The 20,569-nt window shown below is 37.5% G+C and overlaps 1 protein-coding gene across 4 annotated transcripts in view; it reads left to right on the top strand.

The window, feature by feature from the left end:
* The first annotated feature begins 941 nt into the window (after positions 1-941).
* The window catches only part of LOC139756100 (uncharacterized), a 48,954-nt gene continuing 29,326 nt past the window's right edge, over positions 942-20,569 (top strand). For 3 of the 4 annotated variants that reach the window (XM_071675169.1, XM_071675168.1, XM_071675167.1), the window contains exons 1-6: positions 942-1,229; positions 6,623-6,685; positions 7,785-7,923; positions 10,686-10,800; positions 13,670-13,791; positions 17,729-17,888. In XM_071675169.1, the coding sequence (XP_071531270.1) occupies positions 1,151-1,229; positions 6,623-6,685; positions 7,785-7,923; positions 10,686-10,800; positions 13,670-13,791; positions 17,729-17,888 (678 nt within the window). In that variant the 5' untranslated portion in view covers positions 942-1,150. The remainder of the gene's footprint in view (positions 1,230-6,622; positions 6,686-7,784; positions 7,924-10,685; positions 10,801-13,669; positions 13,792-17,728; positions 17,889-20,569) is intronic. The other variant, XM_071675171.1, reaches the window with a different exon arrangement.

The following is a 20,569-nucleotide window of genomic DNA, read 5'->3' as shown; positions in this document are numbered from 1 at the left end:
TACGTGGATTTCAACTCCACAAAAACGCCTAGTGCACTTCTGTGTTCATTATGACCGTCAACGTATATCCACAAACATGAAAAAAAAATGAACATCTGGCAAATTGCACGATCTCGTTAAACCTCCATTAACTTCATAAAAAAAGGGAAGAAATAACGTACATCAACCTAACCTAAACTTAAAATTTCATGGAAGAAAATCTCGAATAAGCTTTGCAGAACAATATGCTCTTGGTAAAAGTGAGGCTAAAAATGTATTACAATTTGGTGAGGAAGTTTTTAAGATAGGATGTGGACCAGCTAAATGCAAATCAGTAGTTTGTACGATATAGAATTAAGACTGTATTACACAAGATTCACTGAAACTACAATCATTGCCGACAAGAATGAGATAATTGATGTTATCATGGGATGTAGCAATAGTAATATTTGATCCAAATTAAATATACTTGAATCGTCATCATAGAAAGGATGGTCGAGTTGGATACAAATAAAATGCATGAAAGATAGATCATAAATAAATCACAGATTGAACTGAAAGATAGGTCGGAAAATATAAAATGCACTCTCTCAAAACATAATCATTTACAGAAATGTATTTGGATAAACGAGCCATGTCTTCATTTTCTGTTTTTACATCGCGAAAGTGCAACAATCATACTTTCTGCATAAAAACACGTTACAAGAACAAAAATGAAAAAACAGTAATGTCACAGACACTCATTTACCTCTCAGTCTTGACTTTACAAATCAATCAACTCATTCCAGATGTAAAAGGTAAAAAAAAAAAAAAAATGTGTCTGGCCGACCTCCAGGCAACTGAATCCCCATGTTTCCCCCCCTCCCCTAGTACGATGAATGTGACGTCACCGCCTTTCAAACGATGACGTCATGAATCGGTTCCTTTGTCCGTGTGAGCCGAGTCGGCCACTACCACAACAAACCCCCCCACCCATGTGAACCTTCGCCCCAGCGTACTACGACCGCTGGGCTGGGCTGGGCTGGCGGCGATGCAACACACCCGTCCACCATCCTGCTGCAGGAGACTTGGGTAACCCCAAGGGAAAGTTGTTGATCAGGAGTTCAGTTGAGTGTTCGTTAGTGTTGGGGGTGAAAAGAAGGTTAAGGTGGGGATTGTGGAAGATAAGGCCATGGCTGAGTTCCAGGTCCATGCTATGGCAGATGGGGGCACCCCAGAAGACCTCCCTCAGCGCGGAAGAGTCACAGAAGGTAAGCCCCAAACTCGGCCATTGAAGTCGTGTGAATTCAGCTTTTAGTGTCTGGGTGTTCGTATTGGCTTACGGTTGTAAAGGTTAAAAGTAATTTGGTAGCCGTAGTGATTTGTTTCTTAGGATTGAAATACGTTATGTCATAGTTATACAGCATATGAAAACAAGACTTCATCGCCCAAGTTTTTAACCACTTATGGTAATTGGCGAATGCTTAGTACAAATACTTATTGGTATTTGTGGGTTTTAATTCTCATGAAGAACTCGATTTGTTTAATGGCTGAAGCTATTTCCATGGTAAGCGTGTCCTTTAACTTATGATATCTGTTACCGCAGTTGCCATGCTCCTCCTGCTCGACTGTTGCCTCGGCAGCTCATTAGAAGTTGATATGATTAAATTCGTGATAGAAATGATGAAGTTCGGGGATGATCATTAAGTTTAAGGTCATATGGATCGAGACTGGAGCGTTATTTACCATGTTTTGTGAAGTTAGTTTACTGTATTTAGAATAAATTTTGGACCTGCAGGTGGTAATATTACTTTTTTCCTGGCAAAAGTGTACTTTAGTGCTGCATCTGTGTGCAGTGTGGAATCTCTTAGAGTATTTTGAGGAGTGGTAACCTTAGGTCTGAAGGAAAAATACAAATCAGAAGTGTGTGTGAAGGTTAATTTTTTTTTCATCTTGTGATGATAATTAGTGATAGAGTGTGAAGATCAGAAAAAGTTTAGAATAACTCAGTTTAAGTGTAGATGAAGCATGTGTAAACCAACCAAACCCCCCCCAAAAAATTCTTAGCTTCCCCTGGCAACCAAAATTGGTGGAATTAGATCTGTACCATGGTTTCCTGTATGAATTTCGGTGAAACTGGTATTAGTGTATTTGTAGTGTTATTAGCCATGACGCCACAAATTCCCTACACATATTAGAGTTGATGGAGAAAGATGGAGTGTGATGTGAAGCATTAAATCTTATTCTACAATATTAGATATAATAAGGTAGTGGTACCTTTAACAGGGAGGGCTGAGAAGATTCGGGAAAATTTAGGATTAGAAAAGTAATAGTAGGTGAAACATGTCTGAGAATCAACAGAGCCTATGAAAACCTCACCTACTTTCCCCTAAGAACCCAGATTATTTTTGAATTTTGATGCTGTAAGTAGAATATACAAACATAGGCAGTACCACAGTTAAACAGAATGTTCCACACAAATCATTATTTCATGTCTGCATAGGTATATGCAATGTTGCAGCAAGTGCGTGAGAACACAAACTGTAAATCATTATTTTGTTTCTACACAAGTATATATAGTACGCAGCAAGTACTTGAGAACACAAGCTATTATGCTCTTAATTATATATTTAAGTAATGTACGAAAATAGGTATGTATTGGCAGTTTGGTAAAGTTAGTTGGGATTTCAGTAGGTTCTGTAGATTTCTACAAATATTTCATCTACTTTTATGTTAATCAATTAATTGCATTTTCCTGAACTTTATGGTTGTGTTTACCTTTGCCTTAATCATCATTGCTTAATGAATGAAAATTCTAAATCATCTAGGGATCTTTGTATTTACCTTCCTCACCACCCCAACCATAAACAGATTAAAGATCCATGGTGACATCACACGTCCCTTCTGCAGACCAGCCTTCATCTCATACCACTCACCATCCTCTCTATCTACTCACACACACTCCTTACTTTCTTAAAAATCAAAACAAAAAAGACTCCTCACTGCATCTATTAGCTTTCCTTCCGTGCCATATGTATATTGTACCTCTTTATGAACCCTATCATATGCTTTCTCCACATCCATAAAGGCCAAATACAAATCCATGTTACTGTATGTATTTTTCACATTCTTCAAGGCAAACACCAGATGAACACACTCTTTACCACTCCTGAGACCACATTGTTCTTCCTCAGTCTGATGCTATGTGCATTCCATCACCCTCAGACTCACCATTCATCCATACAGTTTACCAGGTACACTCATACTTAAATCTCTATAATATGAACACTCACCTTTGTGGTTCTGCCATTCCTCAGGCACCTCATCATGATCCATTGACACACTGAAAACCTTAACTGACCACTCAACATCACAGTCACTTCATTTATTAAGAAATTCAGCTGCAGTACCATCCAATCCAGCTGCCCTTGTCACTTTTCATTTATGTAAGGCCTTCATCACACCACTTAACCAAGACTCTGACTTCACAACCTCCCCAACCCAAACTCCCTACATCTGCTACACTACAATCAGACACATTCAGTAATCTTTCAAAGTACTTGTTCCATTTCCCCTTCATCTCATCTCTGCTTGTCACTATTTCCCCTTTTGCCTCCTTCGTGGATGCTTCCATTTGTCCTCTTGTTTTTCTTGTGTTATTAACCTCTTTCCATAACATTTGCTTATTCTTCCTGAAGTTTGTTGGTGCTCTTTGACCCCTACTATCACTTGCCCCACACCTTTTTCTTGACTGGTCACTTTCTTTCGTACATCTCCCTTTAACTCTCACTCTTTCCCTGTGAGTAACGTCCATACACCTTTCTTTTCTCTTCATTAGCAGCTTAACTTTGTCATCCCACTGCTCACTATCCTGTCTCATTTCCTACCTTCTGCATACCACACACTTCTCTTGTTCATGCCTTTCTCATAACTTTGTTCACTCACTTTTTGCCATTCTACACTCAACCTCTTTTAGCATCTCTTCACACAAGCTTCTTTTCCAAGCTCACTTTAACCATCCTCTTTTCACCCACATTATTAACCCATCTCCATAAGCGTCAACAAATCTTCACCCTCTCCTTTACCAGGTAATGATCAGATGGTCTCCTGACTCCTTACCTGTTTGACTAGTATATGTATTTTTTGACACCATTAACATGGAATGCCTTTACCATTATTAAACCAGGGCTCTTTCTTATAAGAGTACTTCTGATGGTGACTTCATATCTAAGATAAACATTAATGAACAGAGGTCTTAATATAGTTTTGTAGGGGTGCAAGCTTTCAGTGGGATCACAGCAGTAGAATGTTCTTCATACCTCTTTGCTCACTTGCATTGTTAGTTTGGTAGGATTTCATTGTTTTGACTGGGCTGACTTATAACTTGACATATAATGACTTATAACATTATTTTTGGGCATTGATCGTATACATCCTAATTTGTCATCTGAGTATTGCTGGTCACATTCTGAGGGCTTCTCGGTCATATTACTTACCTCTCCCTTCCCATCTTGGTTACAGTCACACTCATTCGGACACCCCAACCTCAACCTTTGAGGAGGATGAGCACTCATTTTCTGTTACAACTTCTAGAAATTGAAATACAAGAAATGGAGGATTTTCAACCACCCCTGTTGCTGCCCCTTTATGATCACATTGTATGTTTGTGTACAATATGTGGGAAGTGTTCTATATGTCTATCTATATTTTTGATGCCTGTTCCCTCTGGGAATACCCATCAAAGGGGTGGCCATGGCAAAGGAGTCTTCATTTATCCCTGTCATTACATGCCTCCAGCACTTCCCCCATTCCACTCATTCTTCCATCATTTCTCACTCCACTAGTCTTCCACTCTGTCTCCTTATGTCACAAGTGGTCTTCCTCCACACCAATCCCTTTAATCATACTATCATATGCTCTCCTTGTAAACTCCCCATCTAGCATTCTTTCCACTTGCCCAAACCACCTCAAAGTATGCTTCACTTGCTCTACCACTCCTCAATTTATTCCCTTTGCATTTCCTACCTTACCAAATCTTTCAAACACCCCCTCATTACTTTCTTTATTCCATCTAGTCTTACCACATGTTCCTCTCAAGTAGGTCATTTACACAGCCTGTATTCTTGACTTCGGTAACATGTTCCATGCCCATGTTTCAGCTGCATAGGACAGAGTCCTTTCTTCATCTGTAGACTTACACCTCTACCCTTCATCGTTCTGTTAAGGGACCCCTTGCCCATGTTTCAGCTGCATAGGGCAAAGTCCTTTCTTCATCTGTACACTTATTCCTCTACCCTTCATCATTCTGTTAAGGGACCCAGTGACTTCTACCCAGTACTGCTCTCTTCCTTATCTCTCTTTACCCTAGATGGCTCTTTTGTTTTTCCTCCTTTCATACTTGATTGCCATTTCCCTCATTGGCAAGGTAGCGCCAGGAACAGACAAACTTTATACTACATTGTTCCAATTCACTCTATCCAGTGAACACTTTTCACCCTCCTGCACATTCAGACCTCAGTCATTTAAAGTCTTTTGCACCCCATCTCCAATTTGGTCACCCTGTTTCCCTTGTTCTCTCCACTTCTGACACATATATCCTCTTTGTTAACCATTCCTCACTCATTTTCTCCATATGTCAACACCATTTCAGCATTCCACCCTCAGCTCTCAAGCACACTTTTTATTACCACACCTCTCTGTTGCCCTTTTAATACTGAATCAAACCACTCTACACCACATATTCTCCACAAACATTTCATTTCCAGCACATCCACCCATCTCCACACTTCTCATCTGTAGCCCATGCCTCGCATGCGTATGATATTGCTGGTACTACTATACCTTCAAACATGCCCATTTTTGCCCTCCCAGACAATGATTTCACTTTCCATACATTCTTCAGTACTCCTAGAACCTTTGCCCCCTTGCCCACCATTCACTTCCACTTCCATGGTTACATTCACTGCCATGTCCACTCCCAGGTATCTAAAACACTTCACTTCCTGCTGGTCACCAACTTCTGCAGTTTCTCACTCTGATCTGCCAACAGTGCTATATCATATGCAAACAACAACTGACTTACTTTGCAGACCCTCTCATCCTGTACAGACTGCATATTTGATTTATGGGACCTGAACACGCAAGAAGTGTGGCATGAATGGGATATAACAAATTGGTGTCTTTTGGCACACAAGGGCAACATACTGTTAATGGTCTGAAGTGGTTCGAGGAAACCATGAAAGATGTTTGAGGCTTGTTTGTGGGAAGGTGGCACCTCATTGGGAATCATTATGGTTGAAAGGTCCTAATCTAGATATTCCCAAGGGAATACATCTCATGCTTGTGGGAAATCATCTTGGAGAGAAAGAGCTAATCAGTTTTCAAAACTTACTACAGAAGTGTTACATTTTGTGAAGAAGGATAATTCAAACTTATAACATATATATAAACAAATGGCAAATATTTGCAAATATTAAACTTATTAGCATAATACTTTGTTCTCTTGTATTTGAATTGTGGCAGGACACCATACTACGCAAGTCCTTTTGGTATTACACACCAGTTAAATACAATACTACATGATTGTTATAGGAGTCTCATTCATTCTTCATTATTGATTCATGAAAAGTCATTTAGTGTTTTCATAATATCCTCCTTCTTTCAGTTTGTCGAGAGTGGCTGTTGCATGAGGACCAAGCTTTGGCCTACAGGTTACAGAATGAAGAATGTAAGAACTTATTGTCATTGTAGTAAGCTACAGTATATCCATGTTTCTTGGAAAACTTGGGAAAAGAAATGCAATGAGAGATAAAGTGGAAGGACACAGTGAGGGATTATGTGTTATGGGCACTGTATCTCATTGAAGCAATGAAGTCTGCATGAATCATCTTGCTGCATGACAGGTGTATATGATTTAAACTGATAGATAGGCTGATACTTATTCATTGAAATTTTGCCTCCTTTGGATTAGGTGAAAAGCTGTGGAGCATACTTTTTTCAAAGTTTTTTTTAGGCTTGTGTAGAAAACATCCAAATAGTGTATCAGCATTTTTCTTCTGTAGTATTGAGAGCTTTCTGTATAATTTTAGATTTTTTTTTTGTAGTTAGGTTATATGCACCATTACATAAAGTAATTTTCGTGTATTTTGTTTTATTACTTGATATGTGGTGTTTACAGACTCTGTAACCATCGTCATCTTTAAGAGTTTGCATTCACCTGTTTGTACATCACTCTCCCGTTGTATTTCCTCACTTAACCGCTTACATTTGGTTTCTCGATGCACCAATCTCATCTCTTGCAAAGACAGGTTTTTCACATCCTCCAAAATTCATGAATACTTTTTCTTGTCCTTGCTTTTTCCCTTTCATTAAGCCTCTGTATATTTCAATTAAGGCCGAGCCTTGATGTAGACTTTTGTCCATGACTGGAGCCTCTAACAAGAAAAAATCATTAGACATCTTGGTAAACATTGTATGAATATGACTAGAATTTCATACCATAGCTATGATTCAGTTAAAGATGATTTATGATTTTGAATTTCATACTATAGCTGTAATTTTTGATGCTTTCTGCTTGTTTCACATGACCTGGTTTGAAAATATACCTGTAGTGCTGGTTATTGTTTGTAGTGCTCTCTCCCACTTTTGAATGACTTAGAGTTTCTCAAGCATATATTTTCCTTATAGGTATAAGTGTCTAATGTTATCAATTTTTGTGCATTGAATGAAATTTGTCATTTGATATAACTCTCAGCTGGGTAAAGGAACATGGCATATACACAGAAGTACCTGTTGTGCATGAAGAATAGCTTTATAAGTATTTGCAGATCAGAGCCATTTGGTTAATAATCGTGAAAGAAATCAACTCCTCCGTCAAGATACTCCTAAGGCACGGGAAGAACAAATAAGGGAGGATCATGAAGCTGCTTTAGCTCAAACCGCTTATGAGCTAGCTTTAGCTCAGCAGTAAGTAGTCTGAAGAAATGGTTTCATAAATGCATCCTTTGATACTATTCTTTTTAGAATAGTGATCATGCCAAGAAATGACATCATATTATTTTTCCCAATGTAACAATTGCATAAAAAGATGTTTGTAAATATTTTATGTAATACTATAGCAATAGCATAATTGTGGGTACTGGTAATGATTTTGTTGGTAAGAACAGTGGAGGTTGGTTATGTAAAAGAGAGAGTGTTTTTTTGACTGGTTGGTTATGAAATGGAGAGATAATGGCTAGCCTTGTTTGATTGTTATATGTTCATAATAACAGATATGTTCCTTTACCTCCATAGCATAAGAGAAAAATGTAAAGAGGATGGATGTCTAGGAAATGAAATGTTTGAAGACAGTGTGTGGTATGAAGAAGGTTGGTTGAATAAGAAATGATAGAGTAAGAGAGAGGTCTGGTAGTAAGAGAATATATTAGAGATGACTAAGGGGGGTATACATGTCAGAGGTGGAGGGGGCAGGAAAATGCGGGAAAACCAGGAACAAGTTTTAAGGATAGAGTGAAAAATGCTTTGAAAGTTCAGGGCCTGAACATGCAGGAGGGTGCTAGGCATGCAAAGGGTGGAGTGATTTGAGCTATGTGGTATACGAGAGATAGCATGCTGATGGTGGGCTGAACTAGGGCATATAAGCAATTAGGGTGAACCATGGAGAGGAAATGCAGGTAAGAAGAGTAGGATGTGCTTTCAGCATCTATTTGAATGTCAAGATATTGAGAATGAATTTACAAAAAAAAAATGTGATCCATTTCTTAGGTAAGGAAGTGAAAGCTAAGTTTTCATGGATACTTAAGGTATGATAATAAGGGCAGTAGAGATGTGTAACGTACATGGCATTGGAGGTATTAAATGAATTATTTGAATATAGTAGATGTGAGAAAAATGAATAGTTTAAAGAAGTGATGCAAAAAGTGCAAAAACAAAAGATTGTTTAGATATTATGGCCATATAGATGATATTCCATATTGAAGGATTGTATTGGGAATGTGTGCAGAGAAAATGTAAAGCAAACCAAGTACTAGTATTACATAGTGAGGGAAAAGTTACATTCTAGCCCCGACCCAGAATTTGCACTTTTCTCTCACACATACAGCTACAAAGTTCTTGATATGATACAATAGATAAGATATGTTACAGAAGATAATTTCTTTTATTAACTGAAGCTTTTAACCAGTCACATGAGGCACAGTTGGAGAAAGGGAAGTGACATAGTCTAGGGTGATGGTTTAGGGGAAGCAACAGTCCAAAATGACAATATAAGGAGCTTTTGAGTCTGTTGATGTTGCATCATTGTAGGTTACTGCATTTTTTTATGTTTTTGTGTTTCATAAGCATATTTTTAAGATATAGTCTGCTGAAACTGATTTTGATTTTTTGGTTCCACATAACTTATTATTGGATAGTTTGTTTAGAAAGTTGAGAAAAGTTTAGAAAATTGAATGACTTGCGATCATTAACACCAGTTACTCAGTTATTTTTGTGTAGTGATAAATGTTTTTTATATATTAACAGATTAAGGATCTAATTAGCCTTAGTGCTAAGCTTTTGCAGGTCCCATTTTTGTATATTTAGAAGTAAAAAATTTTTATGAAGCAAAAACCAATGGGAAATTTATTTATTTTTTTTTTTTTTTTGAATAATCATTGGTTATGCAGGTATGCACAATTTGAAAAAATTACTTGCAACTTTACCTTGTTCCAGAGTCACCCCCTAGATATCAAGAAATACATCCAGTGGATGTTTGTGTACAGTGTAGCCAAAAAGATATTAAGAAAATGTTTTGTAAAATTTGAGATTTTTTTTTATCAATGAAACTGTTGACTTCTTCCCTGGCCTCTCCTCTGGATTTCAATTTTCTATTACCACTAACTTCATGCTCAGGCAGTCAGTCAAGGGTCATTGACCTGTTTACAAATATTTCATTATACACAAATGGGCCCACCCTACTGTCTCGAACCTTACTTTGGACCATTTTTTCACATGCATTTTTTCTTGGGCCTTAGGGTCATTCTTATGCAGTGTAGTAGGAGGTTATCTACCCCTAGTTGGACATAATTGATTTATTATTAAGTATTCAGTTTATTTAAATGCATTTTGCTCAAGAGGATAGAGAGCTACTGCCAAAACAGTAAGATAAGTAACACACTGGTGCAGAAATGATATAGATAATCACTGTGATCATATGCTTTGTAGACAACCACTGGAATGGCATTACCACCTCTATTTTCAATACCAGCAATCCCAGAGCAGTGGTTGTTAATTGATTTTGTTGAAGAGTTTTTTGCATGATAATGTATGTATATGTAAATCTTACTTTTTGAATCAAGTTAGACTCATTACATTTTTAGATTACCAGGTGTGCACATGAATTACTTTTCACAAATATCCGACCCAACTTCATAGAAAGTATTTGTTGATAACGGACATACTGTGTTGGAAATGGGTGTCAAATTAGTGTCCACAAAGTGTTTTCCAATTGATCTTTTATGTATCTGTTTTTGGGAGTAAATTTTGATCCTTTGTGTTTCATGTAATCATCTTATAATGATTTGAGATATTTTGTTCTACTATTAGGTTACTTTTTTCTTTTTCAAAGTAAGTCAGAGTTCATGTGGGAAAATGTTATGTACCAAGTGTGCTTGAGTATGTTGAGGGATTATGTAAACTTTTGTTGTGCAAAGCTTATGCTGTTGGATTTGTGACTCGTGAATGTTACTCAGGGAAGCTCGTGATGCAGACTTGGCAGCCACCTTAGCTCTAAAGCTGAATGTAGAAGACTTGGAGAAACAGCAGCACCAAGAGGAGCAAGATATGTTGTATGCTCGTAGCCTAATGGTCAGTTAGTGCCCTGTGTTAATTTTGTGCTTTGCCATATACATATTTTGTCCACAGTATTCTTATTGTTATTTGCTATTATAGATCTAATTTTCTAGCCTAAGGAAAGAGCAATATGAGCTGCTGAGAGAGCACATGCTTGATTGGGGTTAGAAGACTTTCACCCCACAAAAAATGAGGATTTACCTCCAGAAAATCATAAATCATCTGAGGCTGGGAGATGCTCAGTTACAGAGACTTTATAACCATACATTAACCTGCCCAGTCCTATGGTTTGGGGATAATGTAATGGAGTACTGCACAGTGTCCCTTTGGTTTTCCATTATGGTGTGTCGTGTGGTGTCTCTACATTTGCTTTTGTTCTGGTTTCATAGATATGTATATTCTTTTATTATGTTTTTACCCTGTTATGAATCCCTGTGGACAGTAGTTTCATTTAAAGGACATGAGATATTAGGACACTGAAGTTGTTAGAGGACTTCTTTGATATAGTTTTGACTTTTAGTGATGAATGAGGGTCAAGAGTGTAAAGTATAAAGCCCAGAGTAACTTACCTACAAGTACCTCCAATGAGATTTTGTCATGACAGCAGGACTAGTCCATAGCTCCCACTGCATATCATGTTTGTTAGGATTTACTGTTTCTCTCAGCTGTTGCTCCTTTTCCATTATTATTATTTTGAAGTTCATCAGGGATTGACTTAAACCATAAGTTCAGTCTTTTAAATGTTTATGTTGTCACTCCATGTATGGATCTTAATCCTCCTGCTATTGCTTGAAATAGTATCTCAGTCTTTCTGTAGGATTCATAGATTTTTAGTATGCTCCAAGGAATTACTCCCAATTTGATAATTCTGAATCTTCCCTACAGAGATGCTGTCAGATGTAGAACTATACATAAGTGAACAAAGAGAAATATAAAATGTGTGGAAGTTTAGTAAGCAAAGACTTGTGCTGCTATGTGTCAAATGCTTTAGTGATGTTGAGGATCACAACAAAAGATTTATCAAACTCCCCAATAGAGGAGGACCAAAGATGGGTCATACAGGATAGATCACCATTGGGCTTTGCATTGTGACCTGAAAAAAGGGAAGGAGATTCTAAGTGTTTAAGAAATTGTGGGTTAAGGAGAATATTGAAGACTTTGGAGATTAGAGATGAGAGCAATAGGTGATAGTTAGAGGGGTTACAGCAGTCTCCTCTCATCGGGATGGACTGAACCAGGGCATGCTTCTAAAAAAGGAAAGTTTGGGAATTTAGATGTAGGTAAAATTTATGAGCAGGGATTAGAGCCAGCTCAGAGGCACACTTCTTTAGGATCAAGGATTGTTTCACTTCACAAGTGATATATCTGCATTGATTTTTTGTGGAGATTAAAAGTGAATGTGAGTCATGGGAAGGAGGGTTTTACAGATCTAATTAACCATGTTCCTTTCCCAAATGACCATAGAACAGGAATGATTGAACCATGGAAACCTTAGAAAGGTAAGAGCCAACCATGTTGAAACATAGATGGAAGAAATACAGCACCCAGAAGTGAAATTCCCAAAATGAAGTGGCAGCCAGAAAGAGTAAAGAGAGAACATTCTGTCAAGATAGCCAAAGGCACACTGCTGATGCTCACGCCATTAGGAACACTAGTCTCAGCTACCAGATGTACGATGATCTCACCCTGTGAATGTCTTATGCTTGTACCTACAATAAACCTTAGAGATCTATTGCCTTTAAAAATATATGAAGGGTAGACAATGTTTTTTGTCATTGCAAGTCTTGTCAACACACTTGAAGTGTCTCTAATTACATTATAGGCCAACTAGAGGGGTAAATGCTATCAGTAGGATGACATTGCAAGAGTTTGGTTTGATGAACCAACCAGGGACGGGATTGTGTTGCAAGCACTATTGTCTGGTTATGTGCTTTTCCATGCATTTCTTGTGGATTACTAACATACTCTGAATGGTCTTTGTTTTTAGTATTGTAGAGTGGGGCACTTGAAACCACCCATGGCAGTGTAGATTATTGAGGGAAAACTATATGATAATAATAATCATCTCTGAATTACAAATATTTTGTACTTTAATCTTTATGTTAATGTAGCATACATATGAGTATTTATTGAGGTAAATATGCACCATTCCCACAGTGGTCTCAGTTGCCCCACTGTAACTCAACTGTGTATTGGGCTTGAGTATTGGGACTTAAGATGTTTGATACATTGTCGCATATGAAACTTGGAAAAAATTTGACAAGTGAAGGATTAGGAGCCTTGGTTTTCATTGTACCTGATGCATAAGAATATTTTCAAGGGCATTTTTTATTGAAATTTCAGATATATATGAACTATCTCATAGATTTAAAGTTCTACTGCCACTCATACTGTTATGATTCCTTTCTTTTATTTTGCTGTTAATTAGGTTTGCAAATTCCTACCATAGCTGGTAGGTGATAGGCCAAGGATGAGAAAGAGGATTCTTGAGTTATTTTTATTGGTTCATAATCTTGGTTGGTCAACTTGTGTTCATTTGTCTCATCAAAGGAATGGGTCTAGATTGGCAGATTACATAGATGACCATGCATTCCACTAGAGAATAGTACCATTTCTAATGTCTATGCTGATTCTTTGAAGAAATCTTCATACCTTTACATTAAGTTTATATGAATAAGATATAGTTTGAAATAATGCATAAAAAATTTTTCTGTCGATGCTTCTCCTTTTACTGTAACTTTTGCTGCTCTTTTCTTCTGCCTTTCATTATACATCCTTTTACCCGGTACCATTGTTCATAGCAAATTTGTCCATTGCTTTTCTTTTGAGATTCACTATGAAGGGAATAACTAGTGTTAGATGTACAAAGGAATTCTTTACTCAGGAACGTGAAAAAGAATCCGTACGACAATCTCGGGAGTTGCGTCAAGTTGAAAGAGAAGCAGCTTACCTGGGCATAAACACAGGGAGTGACAATGTGGCCTTACTGTCTCGCAAAAAAAGCAGGTAGAGTATTTTTCTTCTTGATCTTATATTTTGTTTACCAAAAGGTAGCATATGTTTATGACATCATGAAAGTTTCCCAGATTTGCCTGGTCTGACTCCTTGGTATGACAGAGCTGCCAGTTTTGTACTGGTCATCACCCCATTTTAGAATGTGGTTCCTAGAAATATTTTGCATGAATTACATTTTTCATACTAGTATGCCATTTTCTGTTACTGCAGTCTTTTTTATTATTAATCTGCCCTTCCTCACATTATGAAGAAAGGTGAATATGTCTTACCTTTCAGATGAAAAAAAAGAGGAAATTATTTAACAAGCCTTACAAAGCACAGCATATTCTACCTTGCTGATGCATTACATGATATGAAGAATGATCACCCTTTGATGTTTAAATCATTCACTGCACTGAGCATTTTTTGTGATTGGACATAGCATGTTGCACGGAACCACATTTGTGGTTTTTAAACCTTTGCACCTTCATTTGAATTTCACAAATATCAGTAACAACCAAACAGTGCAGCTAGAAATGATATCATGCATTAGTCACCCATGATGAAAAGAATGCAACTTTCATCATAGTGAGAGGCAAGATTTATGCAGCATCTTAAATAGTCATTATTACAGTACATGAAGCAAATCCTTTTGTATTATTTTTCATATATATATTTTTTTTTTTTTTTTTTTTTTTTTTATACTTTGTCGCTGTCTCCCGCGTTTGCGAGGTAGCGCGAGGAAACAGACGAAAGAAATGGCCCAACCCCCATACACACGTACATACACACGTCCACACACGCAAATATACATACCTACACAGCTTTCCATGGTTTACCCCAGACGCTTCACATGCCTTGATTCAATCCACTGACAGCACGTCAACCCCTGTATACCACATCGCTCCAATTCACTCTATTCCTTGCCCTTCTTTCACCCTCCTGCATGTTCAGGCCCCGATCACACAAAATCTTTTTCACTCCATCTTTCCACCTCCAATTTGGTCTCCCTCTTCTCCTCGTTCCCTCCACCTCCGACACATATATCCTCTTGGTCAATCTTTCCTCACTCATTCTCTCCATGTGCCCAAACCATTTCAAAACACCCTCTTCTGCTCTCTCAACCACGCTCTTTTTATTTCCACACATCTCTCTTACCCTTACGTTACTTACTCGATCAAACCACCTCACACCACACATTGTCCTCAAACATCTCATTTCCAGCACATCCATCCTCCTGCGCACAACTCTATCCATAGCCCACGCCTCGCAACCATACAACATTGTTGGAACCACTATTCCTTCAAACATACCCATTTTTGCTTTCCGAGATAATGTTCTCGACTTCCACACATTTTTCAAGGCTCCCAAAATTTTCGCCCCCTCCCCCACCCTATGATCCACTTCCGCTTCCATGGTTCCATCCGCTGACAGATCCACTCCCAGATATCTAAAACACTTCACTTCCTCCAGTTTTTCTCCATTCAAACTCACCTCCCAATTGACTTGACCCTCAACCCTACTGTACCTAATAACCTTGCTCTTATTCACATTTACTCTTAACTTTCTTCTTCCACACACTTTACCAAACTCAGTCACCAGCTTCTGCAGTTTCTCACATGAATCAGCCACCAGCGCTGTATCATCAGCGAACAACAACTGACTCACTTCCCAAGCTCTCTCATCCCCAACAGACTTCATACTTGCCCCTCTTTCCAGGACTCTTGCATTTACCTCCCTAACAACCCCATCCATAAACAAATTAAACAACCATGGAGACATCACACACCCCTGCCGCAAACCTACATTCACTGAGAACCAATCACTTTCCTCTCTTCCTACACGTACACATGCCTTACATCCTCGATAAAAACTTTTCACTGCTTCTAACAACTTTCCTCCCACACCATATATTCTTAATACCTTCCACAGAGCATCTCTATCAACTCTATCATATGCCTTCTCCAGATCCATAAATGCTACATACAAATCCATTTGCTTTTCTAAGTATTTCTCACATACATTCTTCAAAGCAAACACCTGATCCACACATCCTCTACCACTTCTGAAACCGCACTGCTCTTCCCCAATCTGATGCTCTGTACATGCCTTCACCCTCTCAATCAATACCCTCCCATATAGTTTACCAGGAATACTCAACAAACTTATACCTCTGTAATTTGAGCACTCACTCTTATCCCCTTTGCCTTTGTACAATGGCACTATGCACGCATTCCGCCAATATATATATATATATGGAGTGATAAGTTCTTTAACAAAACTGTACTCTTAATGGTACAACTTTGTCAAAGGTGACCTTCCACTTGTTGAGTAACCTTAATTACATAGAGTCTGTTTGCACCAATATATATATATATATTTATAGGGATAGGGGAGAAAGAATACTTCCCACGTATTCCCTGCGTGTCGTAGAAGGCGACCAAAAGGGGAGGGAGCGGGGGGCTGGAAATCCTCCCCTCTCTCTTTTTTTTTTTTTTTTTTTTTTTTTTTTTTTTTTTTTTAAGAAGGAACAGAGAAGGGGGCCAGGTGAGGATATTCCCTCAGAGGCCCAGTCCTCTGTTCTTAACGCTACCTTGCTAATGCGGGAAATGGCGAATAGTTTGAAAGAAAAAGAAAAGAAAGAAATATATATATATATATATATATATATATATATATATATATATATATATATATATATATATATATATATATATATATATATATATATGTTATCCCTGGGGATGGGAGAAAGAATACTTCCCACATATCCCCTGCGTGTCGTAGAAGGCGACTAAAAGGGGAGGGAACGGGGGGCTGGAAATCCTCCCCTATCATTATTTTTTTTTAATTTTCCAAAAGAAGGAACAGAGAAGGGGGCCAGGTGAGGATATTCCCTCAAAGGCCCAGTTCTCTGTTCTTAACGCTACCTCGCTAACGCGGGAAATGGCGAATAGTTTGAAAGAAAGAAAAAAGATATATATATATATATATATATATATATATATATATATATATATATATATATATATATATAATGAAAATAAGCTTATACTTTCATTTATATATATATATATATATATATATATATATATATATATATATATATATATATATATATATATATATGTTATCCCTGGGGATGGGAGAAAGAATACTTCCCACATATCCCCTGCGTGTCGTAGAAGGCGACTAAAAGGGGAGGGAACGGGGGGCTGGAAATCCTCCCCTATCATTATTTTTTTTTAATTTTCCAAAAGAAGGAACAGAGACGGGGGCCAGGTGAGGATATTCCCTCAAAGGCCCAGTTCTCTGTTCTTAACGCTACCTCGCTAACGCGGGAAATGGCGAATAGTTTGAAAGAAAGAAAAAAGATATATATATATATATATATATATATATATATATATATATATATATATATATATATATATATATATATATATATATATATAATGAAAATAAGCTTATACTTTCATTTATTCATGTAGATGATATTCTGTCTGTGTAAGTGATTAGGAAATATGGAAATATTGCTAATAAAATTTGGAAGAAATACATTTAATTTTTGATAGATATAGGATGTATGAAATCATGCCTGTAATAAAAATCAGTGTGTAATGTGTTTGAGTGCATGTAGAATGTAATCACACCAAGAAAGACTTATGCTGCCATCCACAGCACACAGTAAAACCTCCTACATCAATACAGGGAGAGATATGATACTTCTTAAGGTATTCTCTTCAATAATGTATAAAAGAGATATTCTGAAAGCGGGACAAAAAACTGAAATTTTACATTTTGTTCATGGGGTGTTTAATGTTTCAGAAAAATTTGCAGTACTTGAATTAAAAGAGCAGAAAAATATGTTTTGATTCATTGAAAATTCTTGTTCTATTCAGAAACAGTATAATGACTATAGAAATTTACAAAAGTTATTTATTTCCAGGGAACGTGATTTGAATGGCACTGTAAGCAGTGATCAGTCGGCACAGAGTACTGCAAGTGCACTGGCATCTGATTTGTCTGATATGAGTGACTTTTGTCTACAGCCTACAGAAGATATGGATGAAGAAGAGCAAAGAGCCTTGCAGGAGGAACAAGATGCTGTAAGTTTAGAAAGAGGTCATTGCAGATGCACAAGATGGACCATTTTCATGCTAATCTTGAGTTAGAATTGAATTTTCATATTATTAGTGCTGTACTTACTTTTATTGAAATATATTTTTTATTTTGTGAACTGATGTACTTGAATTTGAACTTAAAGAGGAGGAGAGCCATTCTAATGTTGCAGAAATGCTTGTGCATATATTTTTTCTTTCACCAAGCCTAAAAGCAAGTTCAAGACCTGTTATTTTGGCTCACTGTCTTAGCAACTCAGTACTGCTTATCATAAGGTAAAACTGCAGCAAAATTCTTTATGCACATATTATGAATTATACATATACTTCCATGTTTTTCTGCAGTAGGATACCCCTCTGTAGGGCTCCTTCATTGCTAAGAATGCTAACCACAACCAATTAACAGGACCACAATTCAGGTCTTAGGAGTAGTAGTGTTGTGTGTATGTCTCTTTGAGGTAAGCACATGACAGTTTAGGAATACCAAGGATGCACACCAAACCATTCTAATAAGATGGTTCATAAGCATGATAAAACCAAGTTGGCAATTAGATGATACCCCTTCTGGCAAGTTAAATGGGTGACCAACTCCTTCCCAGTCTTCCCCTATGCAGCTGCCCCCACCTCCTGTCACAATGCATTTTATTGTCTAGTAGAATTATCAGAGAGGTGTATGGGCATTATTTACAGGGAAGGAATGCAAATGACAGGGAGATGTACAATAAAAATTGGCTGGATGTCAAAAGGAAGGTGCAAGGGCTGAAAAAAGGGCAAATGAGACTTGAGGTGAACGAGTATCAACAAACTTTTGGGCGAATAAGAAAATGTTTTAGAAGGCTACAATATAAGAAAAACAAGAACAGATCAGAACATCAGTGAAGGATACAATTGAGGAGGTGTTAACATGCAGAAATGAGGTGCAAAGGAGATGGAGTTGATATTTTGAGTAGTTAAATTTGTTTAAAGATTGGGTGCCAGATGTGAGATGTTTTGGACATGGATGTATGCAAGGTGAGAGAGTCATTGAAAACAGTGTGATGGGGAGAGAAGAGGTAGTAAAAGCTCTCCATAAGATGAAGTGTGGCAGAGTAACTGGAGTGGATGGGATTGCAGTTGAATTTCTTAAGAAAGGGGTTGATTGTAGTTTTGATTTGTCAGTATTTTCAGTGAATGGGTGGATCATGAGAGGGTGCCTGAGGATTAGCAGAATGCCTGTATAGTGCCATTGTATAAATGCAAGAGGGACAAAAAAGAATATCAAACTTACAGCAGTATGCTTTTTGAGTGTACTTAGTAAGTTTTTTGGGAGGATGATGGCATGCACAGAGTTTCAGACTTGGGAGGAACAATGCTCCAGACATCACCCATCCCAACAACACTGTGAATACTGTTTCAACATGTCCCAAGACCCATCATGCCTTGATACAGCTACCATAAGGAAGACACTGAGTGCTAACTACTTAGTTACCCTGCATTGTCCATGCATAGATGCATATACCTTGCTACAGAGTATGACCTATTGTCACAAATGATGGACATGATTGGATTCCTAAGCACTGATGGTGACTATTGCCATGGCCACTCCCTTAAGGGAGTTCCTGAAGGGAACAGGTATCAGAGGTATAGATGTATGATTATATGTACACCCATACACCTGTACTTTACCTTCTCCCCTATGGAGTCCCTTTCATGGGACCTTAACAGTGCTGACATGGGGCTACAGGTCATAAAGTGTCATGAGGTTTTGAGAGTGTCTGTTTGTGGTGAGCAACTCAAAGTGGAAGTTGCATCTTGGGCCTGAAGGGTTTTGAGATATAATGAAACAGTGTTTGTAAAGTTGGTGGATATAGGTGTTATCCACAATGTAGATGAGAAAGGGTAAGTCATATGTTTTTTGGGAGCTTCAGATAATTGTAGGTTTGGTGCAGCTCTGTTTTAAACTTGGTTGTAAAGATGGTTATGTAGTGCTTGTTGGGTCAGTTGTAGTATGTATGTGTTTTGTCAATGGCATGTTTGTAGGGGAAGGGGGACCTAGTCATCCTTAGATACATTTCTTCACTTTATATCTTTTAATAGAAATCAGTCTAACTTCATGAAGTAATATAGTGCAAAAACTTATATGTAAGAGGCAGTTTTATAGATTTGGAAGCCCATGTCTCTTTTTGACACATTGAGCATGGAGAGACTGGCTGTGTGGAAACTGGACAAGGAAATCTGATTGAACAGACAAAATTTTTTTGTGATGTATGGTCTATATTGCCAACATAGAAGTGGTAACACTTTTTTGAGATTAGTATATTTGATTTCAAGAAGGTGAAAATGGTAACAGGGACTGAATTGTTCAACACCAAAATAAGAAAACTTTTCAAGCCATTTGTATACTCTAGTTTTTCCCCTTTTCTTAATCACACAGAAAGCTGTTCTGCATTTAAAATATGTTGCCTCTAAGTTTAGTATGTTGGATATTTTTTCATCAAAGCAGCCATCTTATTTTGACTGGAAGTAATATTCATTTTCATTAGCTTCAGTATATGACAATCAAGTTATTCATATATTAGGATTACATCTTCTCTGTGAATGATTCCCATTTGGCTAAAATAAACTTTACCTATTGAATTAAACAATGAAATAACTTTCAGTAAAGTTAAGAAGTTCTGAGCTTTTTATTT

Source organism: Panulirus ornatus, chromosome 20 (assembly GCF_036320965.1).
Source record: "Panulirus ornatus isolate Po-2019 chromosome 20, ASM3632096v1, whole genome shotgun sequence".
NCBI lineage: Eukaryota > Metazoa > Arthropoda > Malacostraca > Decapoda > Palinuridae > Panulirus > Panulirus ornatus.
Note: the sequence above shows the minus strand (reverse complement) of the source record. Positions and strands in the feature narration are given on the sequence as shown.